Source organism: Musca vetustissima, unplaced genomic scaffold (assembly GCF_032173495.1).
Source record: "Musca vetustissima isolate MV318-11 ecotype Yass unplaced genomic scaffold, APGP_CSIRO_Mvet_v1 utg8556, whole genome shotgun sequence".
In the NCBI taxonomy this organism is placed as follows: Eukaryota; Metazoa; Arthropoda; class Insecta; order Diptera; family Muscidae; genus Musca; species Musca vetustissima.
The window spans coordinates 268,996-292,170 of NW_026881941.1; the positions used below are offsets into that span (position 1 = coordinate 268,996).

A 23,175-nucleotide genomic window follows, 5' to 3' on the forward strand; every position below is an offset into this window, starting at 1 on the left:
TGTTTTCTATGAGCCATGGAACATTGCATTTGAAGCCGCTGTTGCATTTGTTTGTATGTATGTATATATATGCCACGAATGAGGTGGCCTAGGTTAGCTACTTGTAAACAGTAAATGGATGCCATCATTATATACTTGTATATAACATGCTTTGATGTATATATACATAGATCCAGCATTTATGCACTTGAGTTTTTTTTTTTGTGTTTTTGTTCTACATAAATTCAATTTCAATATTGAGGTTTGAGAAGAGATGCAATGCATGCAGGAGGAGCATTGGAAAACATACGCTCACACACACAACTTGTAGGGGATTCTCGTTGCTCTAAAAAATAAAATAGTTGTGGCCCAGTTTGGTCAATCAAGACCGAAGCGAATCGGCAACAAACAAAAATGGCGTCTTTTTCTGCCTCTAGTTTAAGGGAAGCAAGAGGATTGTTTCCAAGTGCGAAACTGTACATATACTCACACTATTACTTTCTATGTTTGTGTGCGTCCATATATATATATATATATAGATGCGTTTTCCGTGTATATGACCAGATTAAACTGAAACCCAAGCATTTTTCAACATAAAATGTTCACAGTATTTTGCTGCAAACATTGACCACAAGGTCATTGAAGATTTATTACAGCTTAAATTGTGCGAGAGATAATATTTTCTGAATTTAAGAAAAATAAAGTAGATATGCGAGAAACATAAAGTATAAAATTATAATAATATTTTTAAGGGAAACGTAATTAGATTTATTATTTTCAGTTCTGAAATTATCAACAATCAATTCTCTGGAAACGTGATTTCTCACTTAAATCTATAAAGCTTTTGAGCAAATTTCCCTCCAACTGAAATAGAAATTCGAAAATTTAACTTTTTCCCCGACATCTAATACGAGGATAACCATAAAACTAATAACCATTTACAAACATCTCCATTGGGAGATTTCCGAGTAAAACTTATGTACCATAAAATTATATTTTTATATGCTGGATTAAAGTGAAAGCTCAAGGGGATTTATAATACCAAACAAAAGCAACAACACACCACAAAACCAGCATATTCTAAACATAATTACGGTTTTCTAGAGAATAAGAAAAATCGTATATTTATTTGATGATAATAACGAGTCAGATTTGAACTGTTGATTGATGTTATTGTGAATTGCTGTTGTGTCCTGTCTAGACAAGTCAATATTTGATGGCATCACTTGGCTGGAATTTATTTGAATTTCATTATAATGACAATACACACCCACCCTACCTACCCACCCACTCACCCACCAAGTAAAATAGATGTAAATAAATATTTTCAATATCTATTTTATGATGTCCCCCTTTTTCAAAATAACTTAAGTTTCTAATTTCGTTTACAAAAACTGGTATGAAGTTATTACAAATTTTGACCTAGTTTAATGGCATATAGTGATGGTGTTGTTGTCGATGTGTGTTTAATATGGTATCATCAATTGTGTTATTCAAACCATGGCACAAAGGATGTCATCGTATGTACATACATATATGCAATTTACAATTTTTCATTGAACGACAATGTACATCCATGGATTCCCCCATACATACATACATACATACCTACACAACTATGTACAACATGATGTACATGTCTTATATACCATCGAACCAAACATACAACATGTTTGCAGCCTTGTAAAACAGACAAAGTAATTGCAAAGCCATGCACATGAGAAGGACCCCCTCATCGTCCATCCAACGATCATGATGATAATGAGAGTTCATACACACAAAGAGTCACCACGGAAGGAAGTAAGTTGTAGAACTGGGTCACCCCAGTTGTACATAAACAGCAAACCTCAATAAATACGGGTACAAGGTAACCAAGATTCTGTTTGTGTCTATCCTATGGTAGAATCTCTCCCTCTCTAAAATAGAAAATGGAATAAACATGACAAAGCTTTCAAACAACCTTGATTGGTGTAAATGCAATTCAGTTGGTTGGGGGTGTTTTGAATTGTCCATAGCGTATGGCATAAGAACGTAAGCCAAAAAGGTTTTATGTATCCAGCCAATTGTCTTAAATTTTATCGAAGGGAAAAAATCACAATCCAATATTGCCAAAATGCAAATAAATGACACATATCTTAAATTTACATTCAGTACATGAAGTTATTAAAAAAACAACAAAACTCTAATGAAACCCAAAAACCAAGAAAACAACAAGGAGAGCTTTGTTGACTGCTGTTTTTTTTTTTATCATAATCAAAAGTTTTTAATTTTTCATCATCCCTGTTTGTTTTTTTTTCGTGTCTGTTGTTTGTTCGATGTCACTTCACTTCACTTCATTTTTTTATTTTTTTTTTTCTTGGTGTTTTGCGGTATACACACAATATTGATCCTACCCCTAACTTTCTTCTTCTTATATTGGTTATTCCACAATTTGACCTAATTTTTTCGTTGGTAATCTTTTCAAAAAATGTTGCATACTCCAAGGCTGCAGTAATGATTAAATTGAAGAGGTTTTAAGGTTCTTATTTGGTAACTGTAAGTAGTTAAGATATTTTAATAATAATAAAAAAATTATAAAAATTAAAGCCCATTGTTTCAACAAATATATAAAAGAAAAGGATTACATATATTTCCCCATATTAATTTTAACATATTTGAATATTGAAATGTTGCATAAATAAATTAATATGTAAAAATATAAAAGGTTTTTTTGAGGTTCAAATCTATTAAATATATTTATATATAAGCAACACAATACACGATTTGAACCTCAAAAAAATAGAAACGTATAAGTTTTATTTTTTAATTCAAGATATTAATTTCTCATACTAAAATTTAATATCAATTTTTATATTGCCTCCATTTGCAAAATTTAAATATATATGTATATGTATTTGTGTATGCGTCAACAACATCATCATTTCATTTTCAATGCAGAAAGAAAATGAAAACTTTCTTTTAGACCATTTATTATCAATGCATACAAATACACACACACATACACCGAGATACATAAGCAAATACTTCTATACGTTGTGATATACTTTTTCTTGCTGATATCAAATTCCATTACTTCCAATGGCCTATTTTTATGCCAAAAAAAAATAACACCCCCTTCTCACAACACCCTTACTTATCACTAACGGATACATATCATGCTTATAACTCTCTCTCTCTCTCTCTTTTCCCACTCACTCTCATTGTTTCTCTCTTCCAGAACGACCTATTTTCAATGGGTAATATGTACAACAACAATGTCATGAAATAACACTCACTCAAATCCTTATTTTTCCTCGCAACTCGAATTTTCACTCAAATTCTCTTAATAATTGCGAATAAAGAGAGTTCGAAATAAGCTTTTGTTACTCATGAGTGACTACTCAGTAAATGCATTCTCTCCAGTATTTTCATTTTTTTTAGTTATTTATGTATATATACAACAATAAGTAGACATACATATATTTGACCTATTTTCCAAGTTTTGCTATAACTTCAAACAAAAATTCCCGGTTGTCCTTCCCTTTTCCCCGGGTTGCTTTCGTACACATACAAATAAAATGCAAGCTCTGTTATGTGTTTTTACACATACAAATAAAATGCAAGTCTTTGTGTGTGTGTATGTGTTTTTGGTTCAGTTGAATGTGTGTGAGCATCACAGCATCTTTGTATGCGAGATGTTCCCACACGTATAACAATGACATAAACAACAATTGGGGGAGGGAATGAATGTTAGTGAAGTGAAGTATGCGAAGAGGAGAACACAACCACGAAAAGTGAAATAGCATCACAAACATATAAACATATCCTTGTATAGCGTACATATGTTGTATTGTTAGAATGGCCTAAGTAAAATGATATGAACGTACACACATATGTATATACACATTGACACATATTGTGACAAATAAAGATCAAAGCCAAGTGAAAAATACTTCAAGGGAGTAAGAAACACAATGTCCATTATCCAGAAACTCCGTGGAACACACACTATACGAAAGGATGTTTGTATTTTCTTTTTTTGGCAAAAAACGTATATAGACGGATTAATATGTATGTGCATAATGATGGTGTGCCAACATAATTGACATAAAAGCTTTCCTGCATACAACATTTGGCTATATGGTTGGGTCAATCGATGATTTTTCTTTTGTTTCGGCCCCAATGGTTTCATCGTGGGGTTGGCAACTTTAAGTGGTTTCATAGGGTTTATTTCACTTAGCCTCAATATGCCACAGAAATTGAAGTATGTAAACTAATTCAAATCCTATCAAATGCCAAACCAAAAAAACAAAACATTTTTTTAATAATTTTGACCAATAAATAAAACATATCCATAATCCGAGTTATTAATGGCCACTCAAATATTTTTTAAAACGCAGTACACACTACAATTTCTACTGAAAGTTATCATCGATTACAGAACATAACTGATTTAAAAGTTATCGATTATTGACAAATACCACCAACATTGTGCCTGTCTTTAGTCAGCAATTAGAATTTTTGCAAATGTTTACAGGATTTCGAAAATTTGTCCAACAAAAGAGAGAATATTTTAAAATATATGACAATTGTGTCACAAAGAGTTTACTAGTTTTCACAGTATAAATTAAATAATTAATAATAATAACAAATTAGGTGTTCTATGGTTAGAGGTCAACTCTTTGAGCAATAAGTCGAATAGTTGAACTTTTTAACATTTATGTATGGATCAGAAAAATAATAATAGTAAATTTCTTCCAAAAATGAGTAGGAAAATTAAACAGACAGACCTATTCATTATAGAAGTTTTGCCTATAATACGTTTAGGCAATTAGATAAAATGCCTGAAATATGATTTTAACCTGTGACACTAAGAATATAAATAAAACAAATACCCCAAAATCCATGTCAAGATATTAGAAAAGAAAATGAAAATAATGTATCTGTGACTTGACATCTATTTATAACCTCTGATTTGAGATGAACATCAATAATGGCAGTGCCTCTTTTTCTTTTTCCCTTGGTGTGAAAACAAGGAAGAAAGAAAAAAACATTTCCAGACGTATGTATGTATGTCCATGATGACAATAAAGGCACTTACTTACTATTGTAAACTTCCACTGTTCTGTTTCTGCCTTTGGTTTTTGGCAATTAACCACAGACTAATGGATTTTATTGTAATATCACATTAGATCTGTCTCATCCCCCACATAACTTCCCTATAGAAGGCCAAATATTTACCAGACAACATAGAATACATTTATGTTTGTAATTAAAAAGATATGCTAAGATTTATGCAAAAAATGGTCTTGCCACTTGAATACAAATATATGTATATATGGTATAAGTGTGTGTGTGTGACCATAATTAAAATCTATTGTAGTTCTACTTTGCACATTTTTCTGTATCCTTAACATTGTCATAAACAGTCATTTACACTCGAAAATGTGTTTCGCCATTTTCTTGCCAGGACAATGTGTACCACTTTGCCAAATGTATTCTACTGTTAAGAGAGGAAGAAAAAATGTGAATGCTTTTAATTCATGGCTTGGATTATATGTTAGCCAACATGTTGCGTATGAGCAATATTTCTTAACTCCAGAGTTTGTTGTTCAACAACATTAAAAAAAAAACATATTTATATAGAAATGAGGCCGAAGGACTTGTATTTTTCTGAAAAGAGTATTTTTTTATTTTATTGAATTCAATTTGTTATTATATTTAGTAAATATGATCAAGTTAAATGAATACTGCCATTGAAAGTTAGTATAATATTGAATTAAATTATTTAATTATTTAATACCACATTTTTTCAGCCAATTTAAGAATCTAATATTTAGCATATTTGACACCACTGTTCTTTGAAAAAAAAAACTCAAAAATATCAAAAAAAATGTATGAAGTCTCTTAAAGAAAACCAGTTTTTCATTTAAAAATTCTTAATTATATGTTTTAAAATTACATATTAGATTTTGAAGTACAATCTGACATTATCTGGTTAATATACACAAATACCGGTCTTAAATCCAACTTTCCATTTAGTTTTGAATTCCCTTTCCAATTACCATTATTCTTCTTCCTTTGTTCTGTTACTAAGTAAAACATTGTAAACATTCACACTCATAAACAAATCTCCATACACACACACACCAGAACGAGGTTAAAACAACTTATTGCTAAAATGAATGCACAAAATTACTTAACCCTGAAAAATATTTCAAATTGCACTTCAGAGCGCAAGTATTGACACAGTTTTTGTGCCAGCAGCAGCAGCAACAACGACAACAACAATAATAAAAACGCCTACAAATTTCGGCCCACATACATACATTTCTTCCACTCACGACAACAACACCAACAAAAAGTAAAAATCTCAAAGATCTAGGTCATCTCCTCCTCATCGCACACAGTGATTTTATTGTGTGGACTATAATAATAATAACATATACAACAACAACAATGGGAACAACGACAAAAAATGTCAACTTTGCCGCCATTAAAAAAAACAGAAAATACAAAACCCAACAAAACTTTCTCAAAAAAAATTAAATTGCTATGCAATGAAGAAAATATATGCTCCATCAAAATATATAGCATACTTTTGGGTGTCAGAATCGAAAATCGTTGGGGTATGAGGCACACACAAACACAGTGGAGATTTGGGTTAGTGGAACACAAAAAACCATCACTTTATTTTGAATTGAAAGTAAGGCTGAAATACACACTTTATAAACTTACAAAAGTGCACATAACAACAAATTAATTATTTCCCAAACCAATTTAAAAATGACTTAATTAACATGAAATATACAAATCTATATTATGGAGATTTCAATAACCAATTAAATATCTATTAAAAATTCTGTTAATTAAATTCACATTCTTCCAACATATAAATCATGTCAAGGCTATATCAGTCTGCTATGTATTCAAAATTTATTTAGAGATTCACATTATGCCTTATTCTAGGTTCCAGCAACATGGTTACTCGTAGGCGGCAATTACTTTCCCTTAGCCTAACACCCAATCGTCTGCCACATCACCTAAATGGATTCATCGCCCAATTGTTAGTTGCATCTAATGGTTATTTACATCCTTACAATTGCATTTATGTTGGCCCACTTTTTGAAGTCTTCTTCAATTCACAAAGTAGGTCACAGGCAACAATACATAAGATGTATATATATATACTCACACGACATACAAACACACATACTCACAGTGTTCTTTTATACCATCTGAAGCTTATGTATTTTACATTGAAACTATGTACTTTTTCTGTCGGTAAATTGGTAGTTTCATCGGCATTTTTGCTATTGCAATTGAAAGTTGTCCATGGACACCATCTGCTGCTGCAACAGCAGCATGTTTTTTATATTATTATTGTTGTTATGTGTGTGTGTGTGTTATGCTTTTGTTGTTGCTTTACTTTTTACAAATGACCTCGTGCCAATTTCACATTTTCCACTCGATGATGAACAAAACTCTTGCATGTGCACAAGGACACCACAGGTGATGGGTAATGGTTGGCACCACCTCCTAACTACCTATCTACCGACCAACCGACCGACCCATAGTCATGTAAAAGTAAAGTGTTTGGCTTGTTACTCATCTCGTGGCGCGCGCCATCAACATTCGAAACTTGGGTCGCCGCCGTGTTTGGTAGTTACAACACGTTTTTCTGCTGCAACTGCACACACAAGTAAATGAACGAGTGAATAAGTAAGCGAGCGAACGAACGAGTGAGCAAACAAGTGAGTTTTCGTCATCGTTTCAAGTCGGCATCCTTTCGTTGTAACCGTTATACACATGCTGGCGCTTAAAAACATATCATAGGAGCCTTGCATTGGTTTTACCGCCGCATCATCACCATGTTTCATTTGTAACTGGCACCGGCCACGCACCGGTTTTTATTGCAAAAATTCCAATATCCTCATTGCGTTTTATAATTCCTGTCCACAAATAAATTTCATAAAATTCGTAACAACAATTAATTATAAAAATTTACAAAAAAATGAAAGTATATCCCCGTTTCAACAGACGCAAAGTATGTACTATTTAGTATTTACAATATCTATAAAAAAACAAATCAAATACATTCCATTGTCTAATTCGATTATTTTATTGTTTCCCCCACCTCTCTTTTCAGGCCAATAAGACAAGATTTGTTTGTACCTGGAAGGGCTGCACTATCAGTGAGCATACAAAGGCAAAAATTGAACGTCACATACGTATTGTCCATCTTGGGTAAGTACTGGCAGTTTGTTTATTTAAAATTGTTTACATACATATCAAATTGAATTTTGGTGGTAATTCTCCCCTATATTACTAGTTCACTTCATTCATATTTGTTTCGATTGACATTTAAATTACATGAATTCACAACCTTGAGCCTTGAGCAGTGGCAATACAATAGCACCGAACAAAACACATTTGCCTTGGCCGACACAAATTGCGCCCGCGCAACTTTTTTTCTCTTGCCGAGCCAAGAAACGAAGTATACGATTTTGCCCCACAACACGATTCAAACTAGAGCCGAAGAGTCAAACAAAAGGCGGTACAGTGCTCTAGTTACTGCGAAAGTAGGTTAGTTTGGCATTTTTTGTGCTTGGCTTTTTGCAACGTACCGGTAGCAGTAAATGCACACACACAAGCATAGGCTAGTGGAAATCAGGACATTGGGCCAAGGTTTCGAATGCGTTTAAATCCCGCACCACCATCTCCGCCCAACTCTTTGCTTTTATCCTTATCTACAATAAAACAATGCGTTGTTGTTTTTTTGTCTTCTTTCTTTCTTTAATATAGGTTAAGTTGTTGTTTTTTCTTTAGTTTGCAATATTGTTTATTATTTTTAATTCTCTGCAAATATGTATATATAGGTATTGTATATAGGTGGTATATATAGCAAAAACACTACACTCTAGTACAAATTGTATTGTATTGTTTGTCTGTTTCAATGTGTGTACAATAATTATAGTAATCAGAATAAGAAGAAGAACATCTAACAAAGTGTATTTTATAATTCTAAATGAATTGAACATATTTATTATATAATATCATATATAATTCTTAGATAGACAATCCATACAATGTATTTAAAATCTGTTTGGTTGTCTGTTCGTCCGTCCGTCCATCCATCAAACCTCTCCTCCCACGCATTGTTTTAAAAACTAATTTATAATTTAAAATAATAATAAATATAATCTCATATATAATAAATATAAAAAAAAACAAATGCATACCAGTGTAAATAGTTTACATTACATTGCTATTCTTAAATGATAGACAAAGGCAAAACATTCATTTAACTTTTCTTAACATAACTTTGTTCTCAGTTCTTGAAACGATCCACCAACAATCATAGCTTAATAATCGTTTAGCTTAAATGTAAAACTAAAAAAAAGATACTACAAAATAATGGCTGTGTTTGTTTGTATATATAGATAACTTATATATCCTAGCTAAGACATACGGCATTTGCAATATCATTATATATAAAGAGAGAGAGAGGGGGAGAATGGACCGACAAACAGTTATATAGCTGTTCCATACATTCGGAACACAGTTTCTAGTCTAATAAAACGCGAAGAACTTCAAAACGCTTTCATTTAATTTGGATATGAATCGCTTTTATTTGCTTTGCAAGTCAACTGACCGAGTCTTTTGGGGTTTCTTGGAATAATAAATGCAAATTCAAATATAATCTGAATTTTTTAAATATCAACATTTTATTGATACTATATCGTATCACAAATTTTTATCCGATATTTCATTACCTCCTTTTCGAATACAAATTTTAGTTTAAACTGCCGGCTGAAAAAATGTATTCCAATTATTCCCCTTATTAGACTTCCATTTATATATTATCGTTTATGTAACAAAACTTTTTTTATTTTCTAAATGTTTGTTTCCATGACATAAAAAAATAATTGGGAATTTTATTAGTTTCTTTTAATTTAATTTATAATTGAATTGGTCTTATTTATAAAAGCAAAAGAAAATACAATGCAACAAAATCAAATACAGAAAAAAGACAGTGTCGAAAAGAAAAATTAACCTCCAATAATACAAAAAGCAAACAAAATCATTTTTTCTCAAATTTACAACATAAAACATGAAATTAAATTCTCTTCTTAGGGACGACTTTGTAAAACAGAATTTCGAGAATACATTTGTGATATAAATTTTCTGTGCGGTAACAAAATTAAAAAATATATAAATGGAATAAATATTTAAACATAAACAAAAATTTTTCTAAATATTTGTAAAATAATATATGTATATGTATACGGTTTTGTAGAGGTAAAAAAATTAAAACATCTAAAGTTTGGTCTTAAACTAAAATGTGGAGAAGGTGTGGTGTATATGTGTTCGTGTGTTTTGCTCTTCTAAAATATAATGCAGGGGCTGGCTTTTCTGGGAGATAAAATTATGTTATGCTTGTATAATGGTGGTGAGTGGGGGGTTGTAGTGATTGATTGTTAGTAGGTTGCTTTCTTGCTTCTTGTTTTGGACTACATTTACGACTGGGGATGATGCATAAGCGTATGAGAAATGTCCATAGAAACATCGGTGAGGCCATTAACAGCCATGCCATTAACCATACCAGCTACAATAACAGAAAAAAAACAAACAAAACAAAAAAGAAAAGAAAATGATTATGTTTACAGAAGCAAAAATCAATCGATAAACTATTTGGTGAAACTATGCTCACTTGAACGTTGTCCTTGAGCGTCTAATTGAGACCAGTACTGTTCGGAAGGACTTTGTGTACAAGTGCCGGGTGGCGCCTGCACTGGTGCGCCGGTATATCGGAAATAAGGATTTTTCAAATCTAGTGTATTGCTAGATGATATCAATGTGCCTTCGATGTGCAAATCGATGGTTACGTCATACGACTGACGTCTGTTGGCTTCAAGCAGTACACGGCCAGTCAAAACCTGTCCCTGCTTTATGAATATGGGCATGGGCAGCAAACACCGTACTTGATACCAATGGGTCAATGGTGCTGTGGGCGAGGTGGACAGCCAAACCTGCTGGCTGGAACCGCAAAATTCAACATCAAACCAAAAAGCCAAACCATGGCAAATTCCAGTTTGCAGAATATGGAATTCCAAAGGAATATCTGTATGTGATGTAAATTTAGTATTATTATTTTTTCTATCACTGTATCTATCATTTGTGCATGCTTACCAATATTATGTAAATCGTTCTCGTTGTCTCTCATAAAGTCACAGACATGACGTACCGACTTTGCCATGCATATGCGTATATCAAACGTGTCCACAATTGGCTGACGGAAATACTCCTTCATTCCTTCCTTATGAAGTACTGTCAAATCGACGCCATGGAATGCTGATTGGTACCAAAAGTTGGCTTTATTATACTGCTCGGAGTACAATGCCTCATCCGAAAATGGAGCCACATGCAAATCACCATGTGTGGGGAACATCTTTCCGTTGGGTTTCAGCCATTTACGTGCATGCAAATAAGTCTCCAACATACGTTCATTATATAGCATATAGCCCATGGGTTCCGAAATAATCACATCGACATGCTCGGGCAAGTCAATTTCTTCTATTTTACCGGGCATAACAAAGATTTTGTCCTGCACATTATTCGATTCAACGAGTTGTTGGGCATACTGAGCCATATTGGAAGCCTCAATGGCATAGACCTTTGCAGCTCCGGCTTGGACAGCAAAAAATGAAAGGATGCCAGAACCAGCACCGACATCCAGAACAATTTTATTCTGCAAAACAGATATATAATTTATTTATTAATTATACAAATTTAAATTATGTCCTTTGGCTCTTACGTGGAAATCAACAGCATTTCCCAAAATGGCTCTTTGATAGGTGCTGGTGCGAACATAGTCCTGCATCATGTTTTGTTGCTGTGACAAATATCCATAGAACTGAAAATACTGAGAAGCGGAAGACTCTTCGGTTCGTTGTGAAAATACTGACTTTGGCCGCAGTCTTTTGACATGATCGATAAGTTTTCGAAATCTATGTTGTTCTAAATGAAGTATACAAAATTACTTAGTAGGAGAAGAATATAATTACGTCAAATTAATTACCTTGTTCCGTAGGGAATCTTAGAATATAGTTGTCATTATCAAAGGAAACGGCAAATGTTTGACGGCCAACCTGTGCACAGTCAGTTTCGGATGTTAGCAGATATTCCTTTATAGAATTCGAAGATGTAGGTGAATCTAGAAAGAAATACAACATTAAAAAAGTAAAAATTTTAAAAAAAAAATATATTTTTTCTTTACTCACCTAGAGGAATTTTTATAAGTACACCTTGCGAATCATAGCTGCATATCAATGAACATGCTCCCTTATGTTTGGGTCTGAATTCCAAAATATTTTCATCAACAATTTCGCTAATTAGAACACCATTAAAGCTACAAGTGCCACTCGCACTGAGCACCGATGTCGAAGACGACGACATCAGAGCAGAAAAATTGCTGGATGCGACAGGCACAATGGCATTGGTCGTTGAACTGGCGGCGGCATTAGACGTTGAAGTCGAAGTGGCAGATGAACTGTTGGTATTCGATGAAATTGCAGACATCTTTCTTTGTTCTCTTTTGCGGCTCAGTTCAATTGTACGATTTTTTTCACTGGGTATGGTTTGTGTTATATTGTTAAATTGATCTTAAGTGTAATAATTGACGTTGACTGCAATCGGCACAACAACAATTTGTTTTTTTATTGTTTTTCCCTTCTTCGGACTACTTTTTTTTTATGATTCTGCAAAATAATATATTTTCCAATAAGCTTGTAGTTCGGTCGAAAATCGTCACCAGATGACTTAGGAATTACCAATGCAATGTCCTGTATATTGTATTGTTTGCCAATTTTTAGGGGTTATGTCTTCTTCTTGTTCTTATACTATGCAGTTCATGTGAATGTGTTTGAGATAGTAGTAGTGGTGGTGCGGAGTCTTTTTTGTGCTGCTTCACAAGTGTTCAGAATAATGCAAAATTTTCATTAGGGGATAGAGAGCAGCGTCTTTTCTTTGCAAATTGGAATTGATGTCTGGCTACTTTTGGCTATTATTGTTATTGTTGTTGTAACGAACGAATGGCCGACCGACACTCAAGCAAGTAGGGACAAATATTTTGTCTTATTATAAGCGGGTTCTAAAAAAATAGAATTGATTATTACAACTAAAGTTTAGGCCCATCGGAAATAGCAACCAGACGACTTACAATCCAATGTTCCGATGTCCGATTTTTAGGGGCTGATTCCTCTTACGCTATATATATATTACAACAAATACAATTTAATCTCTCCTTAATTCAATTTTATTTACTACATTTATTATTAAATCATTTGATTCACAAATTAATTCGCAACCTCAATTATCGCAAAACACGCGTCGCCATCTTTACAACAAAGAAACAAAGAATGTCATCGAAAGAACAGTAAAAAACAATCACTGAAAAATGGGTGCCGCAACTGACATGTAAGAGCATTCACTGGCGAATAGCCAACTCATGAATTGCCAACTAAACGTTATTGCAATTGGTAACGCAAACTTAACTGGCTGTTAATTTGAAATCATGTATGTGTGTGTATGTGTTCCCGCACACGCAAACGAGCATTCTGTTATAAAAGATGAATAGTAAATAAATTAAATAATATATTTCATCAGTTCAGGTGCAACTAATATTTAAAGATTCAAATAACATTTTATTCGAAACATTTTCAATTAGCATTTCAGAGATACATTAGGCGTATTCTAATTCTCAAAATCATGTACTCGTAGTCTCATCCATTAACCTTATATAATTAGTAATTATAGTCAATTAACATTAAATCGTTTTATTTCAGCAGCAAAAAGGCTCGACGTGCAGCTGATCATGTAGATAGTGATAGTCACGACAGTGATAGTCACGAAGAGGAGTTCTACTACACAGAAGTCGAAGATGATGACGATGACTGCAAAACTCCTAGTCCAACATCACCCCCAACTCTTAGCCACCGTGACATGGCTCGTCCACCACATGAAGATCCCGAATACCAAAGACAATTAGTTGGGAATTTCAAGTAAGTTTCTTCCGTTTCATTGCAGATCAGCTTGATTGGCAGGTCATTAATTAATTTGATTTACCTTCCTCTCGCCCCACGAACAGGCAAGGACGTGTTGCTGCCCAACAGCAACACCTAAACGGCAGGCAAATACATCACGCAAATGGCCAGACAGTTTATATTAGCAGTAGCCAACAACAACAATTACAGAATAACAATACCAGTTGTATACCAACGTCACCGTTGGCCCATCACAACTATACGTGGCCACCGGCTACGGCCACAACAGTGATGACAACATCGCCCATTACGAACACCTCAAATAATGCTGCCGCAAATAATTATCACAATCATCAGCAACACCACCAACCGCAACCGCAGCAACCACAACAATCAACGACGTCACCACAGCTCATCAAACATGCCCGGGCCTCACCACGTCCGTCCCAAACAGCAGCGCCATATCCATCGCCAACATACGTCCATCAGCATCACAACTACAGTAGTCCGGCGCCAGCGAGCCCGAATAATGTGACAAATACTACGCCTATAGTTCACCACAATAACAGTGCCAACAGTGTGCTACACCAGTTGTCACAACAGAACGTCACCGTGACGACACATCACAGCAACAGTCACCATCACCATCAAAACAATCATCATCATCAGCAGCAACAACAACAAATGGCAACGGTTACAATTACTCCAAATTATACACAGGTGCGAAGCGCAAGGGGCACTAATGGCGGTCAGGAAACCCACCAAACACATCAGCTGCAACAGCAGCAACATCATCCTCAACAACACACCCTTGCCCATTCATCACCACAACACCACCAACAACAGCAGCAGCAACCACAACATCATTTGCAACATTCGCCAACAGCCACTGCCAGCAACAGAATGGTTGCATCGAATAACCCCAATTGCTCACCGTCGTCCACTGCCACCACGGCGACGGGGCATGTACACCACCAACAACATGTTGCTGTGCAACATGCAAATCGACAGACGCCCAACTCACCGAATCGCCGTACCAGGGGCGAAAATAAGAAATGTCGCAAAGTCTATGGCATGGAGCGCCGCGATATGTGGTGCACCCAATGCAGGTGGAAGAAGGCCTGCAGCCGCTTTGGTGACTGAAAAAGGCCTAAATCGTCGAAACTGACAACGACGACGACGACAACCACCACTAGCAGCACCACCACAACTACAGCGTCATCATTATTATCATCCACAGCAGCATCATCATCTGTCATACCATCAATAACAAATTCGACTGAAAATGCAACGTCGATGGCGACTAGCATTAATCAAACAACAGTAACAACAATTGCAACCGCAACAACAACAGCAGTAGCAGCACCACCACTCACAGCTTCATTATCGCCAACAGCACCACCGTTTCCTTCAATACCGCCAGCATCAACGGCATCATCATCACCGTCAACCCCAGCTGCCATACCCTCTTTAGGAACTTCGTCATCAGTGGTAAACGCCACAAATTCCCAGGCAACAATAACAAAAATGAATTCCTCAATAAAAACCCCAACAAAACGTCCGGCTCAAGCCTCCCCCTCCCTGAAACCATTACCAAGCAAACAATCAAAGAAAACCAATGCGGCATTAGTTCTCCACAATAACATCAGCGGTAGCGGTGGCAGTAGCAGCACCAACAGACCGAACGTCACAACAACCGATGGCAACCTGTGCGGCGCAGTTGCAACATCTGTCATTGTCAAGCCTAAGACGAGCGGAAATAATATTTTTAAATCGAACACGATTGGTGATAATCATCAATTGCAACAACATGTCTTATCGGCAAATGCAACGCTGACTGTTATAAGTCAGCCCCAATTTGGTGCGATGCCACAGCAACAGCAACAACCACAGTTGTCAAATCAGCACTTTTTGAAATCTACAGCTCATATAATGCCTGATTGCAACGACACAATTGGGACATCAACACCACAACAGCAAATTGTTTTATTGCAGTGTTAAAGAAATGAAATCCTAAATTGTCCCCTTTACTATCTTCACATGTTGTATTTCGAAAAGAAAAGAAAAAAGTAGTTGTTAAACATCTTTCAGTTTGTTGAGATAAAAATACAGCCATAACAACATTGAATGACCCTCCTCCTCAAACAGATTCCAATTAGTTAAAATATGCGACAACCATTTCATATATTTTGTTATTATTTTAGGTATCAATTTTCGGCGATCAATAAATCAGGATTCGAGAACAACAATATTGGACAAGACGGAAACGGACAAAACTATGAACTGTTAATTCCAAATTATATGCTTCATACGCATGTACTTAAAAATGACATTCGGTTGGATCGTATTAGAATTATTTTTAAAATGCAAGTCAGTTTGTATTCAAGTGTGAATAAGTCATATTGGAAGATCCTTTTGTCGCAATTTACAAAATACTTACATGACTGATTTCGAACAGGACGTTGTTCATCATATTGCATATTCGAATGTTTGTTCGTGTGTGTGTCTGTCTGTCTGTTGCAATGTAACAGTGTGTCGTATTACATATCACTGAAATACTTATCGCCAGATTTGTATGAGCATTGCCAATGCAGCATTGTGACTCTGAAATAAAATAGTGGCCGTCGTTTAAGTTTCAATGATTTCATTGAGGTTCTATAAAGAGTATTTTTATCGAATCATTTACTGTTGTTTGGTTGTTTCTTTATTTTATTGCAATTATTATTAAAATCTTGAAACAAAAAAGTTTTCTTCAATATTTTCTTAAAACAAAAAGATTTTTTTCTTATTATTATTTATTATAATTAAAAATATGTCTGAATATATACATATGTATGTATGTACACGTTAAAAAGTACTTGTGCTTGTACATACAAAACCGAGACATGTGTACTTGTATTTTTTTGTCTTATTTTAATTATATATCAAAAATATATTTTATATACAACATTTTTTTTTTTTGTTTTTCTTTTTTGTTTTGTTTTACTTTTTTTATTAGTTTAGTTTTAATCAAATGTTTAATTTTGTTTACACCCATTCACACATACAATATATAATTAAATTATTTTATATGAATTTATCTTATAAGTTTTTAGACAATTTTTCATTAGTTTCGTAAGAGTTCGAAATACAATTACAAACACAATTAATTAATTGAAATTTACCTTTATTATTATTCTTATTATTTTTATTCTAATTATTTTAATACAAAAATATTATCGTTTTTAAATATAAATCAAAAAAAAAATGAGCATCTTGTATAAGCAAGCCCGAGAAATAGAATGAATGAAATGAAAATTAAAAAAAAAAAAAACATAAAACCAACTGTTCATGCAGAAACAAAAAATAGCTTCTAAGTAAATGAAAATTGAAAAGTTGATTTAACTACACAATAATACATAAACAACAACAACAACAAAAAAAAAACAAATACCAATATTTAAAACAAACAAAATAATCCTAGATCAATTTTACTAAAATCAAATATGTCTACATATACATAAATATATATTGCAAATATTACGATGAATTACAAAAACAAAACAAAAAACGCAGAACATACAATTTAAAACCGTTTACATTGTACATTTGCTAAGAGCGGGAAACAAACAACATACATATTAAAATATTAAGTATTACAAATATCACCTTTACATTACAAGAAAGAAGAAAAAAAAAAGAAAAAAACGAAATGTAACAACTACAAATTGTTAAAGTCTAATCGTAGCTAAATAAATCTATAAATAACTTTTATGAAAACAAAAAATGGAGAAAAAAGGGTTAAATCCCAAACCTAAAAACACAAATTTAAAACCCCACCCACTCCCGCTCCCATACCTTTCTATCCATCCGAAAGAAAATGCAAAACAAAAAAAAAATAGCACATATGTAGATCGTATATTAATCGCCACAAATTGAAATAAAGAAAATAGAAAACAAAAGTACAGAATGAAATCGTAACCGAACATAATTTGAAATGCTTCAATTGAGAAGCATTGCACTCTGATATTGCAACTCTGGTACACTGAAACAAAAAAAAAATAATTAAAACCTACCTACAAACAAAAAATGTTCATAACCTCATCATTGCATTCAATCAAAACATCGAGAGCTCTAAACAAATGCAATATTTTTCTATAATTATTATTATTAATTATGTTTTTTCTTTCTTCCTTTCTTAATTACAATCAAAAAGTAAACAATCTCCTTCACATTAAGCATTTGGAGAATATACATAAAAGCCTTAATGTAAGCAAAATATCCATCCGTATTGTCCTATCTGTGATCACATGGATCGTCTGTATGACTCGACTTCAATTTGGATTTGCTTACATAACGTCGTCTACTGTGGCATATTATTTGTTGTCATCTTAAGTGCAACTATTATGAATTTTGTTCAATGTCCTCCAGTAACCGAATACGAATTCGTCACTATATCTCCCCCCTCCCCCTCTATTACATGTGCCTAAATGCCAATAATTTGGTTTCTTCCAATATATTTATATTTATTTTTTATTTGTTTTTGTTTTATTTCATGTTTACAATTTTTTGATGTACTGAAAGTTTTAATGTTGAATATATATAAAGCGTTGTTTTTTTAATGTTGAAGGAGAACAATGTAACATGTGGTCGATCATCAACAAATTTTTATTGTTTTACCCGTGATTTGAATGAAATTCGTGATAGTGGCCATTATTTTAAATGATTTGTTGTTTCCAAAAAAAAAAATATATGAAAAGATTTTTTGTCATTTTATAATAAAAATTATTTTTTATGGATTTTTTTTTTAAATTTAAGTGATATTTTTTATGAAAATGAAATTTATTTGATTTTTTTCCTAATTTTAAGACAACCAACGCCTTCTTTATTTTATTTGTTTGTAACAACATTTTAGATTGAACATCATTTGTACTCATAATATTGCATATACAAATTCTTGAAATTGTATGACATCAAACAACAACAGCAACAGCTATATATATATATATATATACAAATCAAGAAAAACAAACACGTAAACAATTATACAATTTATCTGTGCAAAATCACATGCCTGAACTTCCCCCTATTATGGTTTTTTTTATTATTATTAATTTAACAAACAAAGTTGTAATGATCTTTATTATGTTTATCTTACATAATCACACTATATGCAAAATAAACAATTTATCTTATATTAAAGAAAAAAATATACGATTGTTATTTATAATTACAAAGAAACCTAAATCTTGTGTTTTTATTTTATTTGAATAATTTTGGTGGTTCAGTTTGTTTTGATTTTCTGTTTTGAAATTAATGGTTTGATTTTCGTTTTCATTATTTTATTTTCGAATCTCTTTTGCAGTGAACATCATCTCTAAAAAACTCTGGTGACGAAAAAAGTACGATTCTGAGGCGTTAAAAAATAGTGACGCTTTCAATACCTTTGTTACATTTACACCAAACCTGTCATCATTAAAGTTGTCATTTCATTTGCATATGTGCCAAATAAATGATGATGGCCGTAAAGCATGTTCGATGAACGCGTTTTACATAGACACATCTTTTTTGACATATATTCAAGAGAATTGTCAAATTGTTGGAGTTAAACATTTCATAACATTGGTAAATGCAAATTTAAATAAAAATCTGTTAATAGCTATATTTACCTAGTCTAAATGGCATGTTACACGAGCCATTAACGGCATACGTGCTTTAAAATTTTCCTAATGTGACAGCATTTAGAACTGACAAATGTGAAAGCTTAGATTCGTTCATTTATTTTCCCAGTAAGGCTACGTTTAGACTACTACTAAATCCACTCAAACTTCAATTCCATTGAATATACGTCACGTTAATCCAGTTCACAAATCCAGTGGATTATATTTGACGTATACGCTATGGAATTGACATTTGAAATCGAGCGGATTTAGTAAATCTAAAGGTACCTTAACATTTACTCAGTAAGAATTTGCAGAGAGTAAATATGAATTTTTCGTTCTCAAAAGAAAAAATTGTAAACGAAGAACATCCATTAAAACTATTGTATAGACCAGGTGATTAAAACAACAAATAATTAGGCGCAAACAAAAAACAGCGTTTGTATTAGAAAAATGGATAGCAAGCGCAAAACTAATGTTGTTTATAAATACTTGCGTTTTATTCATCCATTTAAATGTTTAATGATACAAAATCAAAATAAAATTCACTAAACAATCGATTTGCTTGAGAACATTTTTTTTTTTTGTTTACAAAACATAACAAAACAGCTGATGGTACAAGAAAAATTCCCTCTTAAGAATTTGCAAATACTCAGTAATACAACTGTCAAATCTGCTCTTTCAATTCACTCTCTTTTACTGGACTTTTGGGTAAACGAACAACATTTTGTACATATTTGTACAAATTATATAGTAAACGAACGAACCTATTTAGTACTGATTTAAACAGTTTTGAAATCGAAATAACTTTATGCAGACTTTTTTTAAATAAAATTATACACATATTAATTAAATTAATTCCTTGGTGTGGTCAATTATTTTTCATTTAATTTATTCGTTACTTTTTCGTATATATTTTTTCACTTTCATTTTAACACACTAAACAAACTCACACACACAATCCAACATTTGTGATACGTCCAGGAAGCAACTATAAAAACAACTCTGACATTTGGTTCTCAAAATGGTTTCTCAACTTAAACGTAAAATCCAAACCAATCTTTCGTATTCTTTTCTAATGAGCTTACCCCCACATAAAAAAAAAACAAAATCCAGAGTACTAATCAATATAAGGTACAAATAAATCGTTAAAATTTGTAAAAAAAAACAATAGAAGCAAATGTCCCTATGAAAAAATGCTGAGATACATTCAAAACTAAAAACTACTGTAAATTCCTAAACCAAAAAAAAAAAAAAACAAACAAATCATAAGAAGGTACAGAATTATTTTTAAAATAAATATGAAACGAAAAATATTTTTCTAAAATGGCTTATACAAAAAAAATCAACATAACTCAAATTACATACATTTAAATGGAAATTGTTTTGAATCAATAATGAAAAATAAAAAACCCAAAACCAAAACACAGTAATAGAAATGAACCTAAAATCTCTATATATATATACGATACATTCATAAACAACATGTCTACATTTTTAGGTGTGATATATCTGGATAAACTGACGGAGCCATTCACATATATAAATTGGAAGTTGAAATTAAAGCACAAATTGTACAAATCAATCATAGGATAACTTACTAATGATGCTAATCTAACGAAAATAATGAGAATATATAAATACATATATATATATATATATATAATATACCAAACATTTATGTATGCGCACATACGATACGATACATAAATGCCAAATAAAATACATAACAATACTATAATAAGGTTTTAATTTAAAACTGAGCTGTTCGAACGCGAATGCGTCTCAAACTAGCTCAAATTCATAAAAGCGCGGTACATTAACTACACTAACAAAAATTATATACACTGAAGGAAAATAAAGAAACAAAACAAACCAAAAAAAAAAAGAAATTGCTAAAATGCAATATACATATATATTTTAGGAACGATCAATATTATATGATGTCTATTCTATCTGTCTGTCTTTCTACAACGCCACCCCCCATCCACATAGCTATAAATCTAACCAACTCACTCCCCCCATTCCTCGTCGAATCGAAGCCAATTGCAAGTGTACTTTAAAGATAAGACATTATTTTTAGATGGTGTAGTAATGGTACTCTAATAAATGTTATTGATTTGTGCAACTGTTTGCCATTTAATTTTCAGTAAAGTAAAAAATGTATATTTATAAGAAACTATGTAAGTACATATACCATGTATATACGGATATTGTGTAACTTTTAAAATTGGCTTGTCCCTCTCTCTTTAAGAAACCAAAAAAAAAAAAAAACATGAAATAAAACACTTAATAAAGTAAGAAGCATTACATTACTTTCAGACCCGTTTGGAAAACAACAAATAAATAATAAATGAAAATAATGAAAAGAAAACGAAAACATCCCCACAAAATAAGGCTGATTTAGTTCGTTGTTTACTAAATTCCAAATTTATTTATATAAGTATAAATATGTATTATTACAATTATTATTATGATTACTATCAAGAAATTCGTATTATTCATTTATCATATCAAAAATCAAATGAAAACAAAATCCAATGTTAAATATTATTATGAAAATATTTATATTGAGAATAACAATTAATTTTATAATATACAAAACATATATATTTCATAAATAAATGATTATAATACATACATACAAAAATATATCGAAGAATTCGGATATTGATCATCACGACATTGTCATACCCAATAATATTAGGATGTTAAACGAAAATTGTCATGATCGGTGTAAATATATCATAATCCAATCAATCTTAAACTATGTTTATATTAAACATATTTTAATAAATATAACCTAACCGTTAGACATGCCTTGAGATAAATACATAATTTAGTACAAGTTAAATGTAAAAAAGTTTAAAGATATAAAAAATATAACATAAATATGTTTATATTTATGTATATTGTTGGATTTGTTCTTCTTTACATTATTTCTGACTATTTTAAAACGTTTTTACAGAATATTTTGGCATTTTCTCAAATGAAATGCAATAAATCAAGATGTGATGATGTATTTTTTAATGATAAATCATGATAGTATTTTAAAATATTTTTGCACTTAGATTTTTCTAGATTCTCACCGTAAATGTTGACATCTGAAATGTCATAACTTTTATGGTAATATGATTTATATATTAGGTATGACAATGGGTGATGGTATATTTAAGGCGAAAAGTAAACATTCTGTCATAGGTCATATTTACGTGTCATTTTAATAATATTCTCATACTTTAAATTTTACAGGAAAGTTGTTTTACGACATTTACATATTGGAATAAAAGCTTATTATTTAAGAAAATACTACAAAATAAGTATACCCTGTTTACACATGCAACTTTTGTAATCAACTCTGTTGAGTTCTTAGGAGTGAGAGGTAAACAAGTTTCAAGAGAAAGACATTGAAAAGAGAGAAGAGATTTTTCAATCAAAAAATTACCTGAACTGTCAGGTAATTTTTCTTAATATAATTTTCCGTAAATATGTCCACAACTTTGATAGATTGTTTGAATGTCAAACAAATTCGA

At 32.2% G+C, this 23,175-nt stretch overlaps 2 protein-coding genes across 2 annotated transcripts in view; one reads left to right on the top strand and one right to left on the bottom strand.

The window, feature by feature from the left end:
- The window catches only part of LOC133328036 (protein split ends-like), a gene marked incomplete at its 5' end in the record, with an annotated part of 120,234 nt that extends 104,230 nt beyond the window's left edge, over window positions 1–16,004 (top strand). The window contains 4 exons of the mRNA XM_061536585.1: window positions 8,108–8,205; window positions 13,806–14,021; window positions 14,108–15,138; window positions 15,358–16,004. Coding sequence (XP_061392569.1) covers window positions 8,108–8,205; window positions 13,806–14,021; window positions 14,108–15,138; window positions 15,358–16,004 — 1,992 coding nt within the window. The remainder of the gene's footprint in view (window positions 1–8,107; window positions 8,206–13,805; window positions 14,022–14,107; window positions 15,139–15,357) is intronic.
- LOC133328043 (histone-arginine methyltransferase CARMER) lies at window positions 10,420–12,552 on the bottom strand. Its single transcript, XM_061536592.1, has 6 exons — window positions 12,243–12,552; window positions 12,041–12,175; window positions 11,777–11,979; window positions 11,152–11,710; window positions 10,673–11,083; window positions 10,420–10,567 (listed from the first exon to the last, which is right to left on the bottom strand). The coding sequence occupies exons 1-6, from the start codon at window positions 12,538–12,540 to the stop codon at window positions 10,479–10,481; spliced, it is 1,695 nt and encodes a 564-aa protein (XP_061392576.1). The 5' UTR covers window positions 12,541–12,552; the 3' UTR covers window positions 10,420–10,478.
- Window positions 16,005–23,175: the final 7,171 nt, after the last annotated feature.

What these genes read in the sequence shown, in the direction of transcription:
- LOC133328043 (XM_061536592.1), bottom strand. Translation starts at nt 12,540, where the DNA reads ATGTCTGCAATTTCATCGAATACCAACAGTTCATCTGCCACTTCGACT. An exon ending in ACTTATAAAAATTCCTCTAG is followed by an intron (nt 12,176 to 12,242) that starts GTGAGTAAAGAA and finishes ATTTCTTTCTAG; the next exon opens with ATTCACCTACATCTTCGAAT. An exon ending in GAAATGCTGTTGATTTCCAC is followed by an intron (nt 11,711 to 11,776) that starts GTAAGAGCCAAA and finishes TCTGTTTTGCAG; the next exon opens with AATAAAATTGTTCTGGATGT.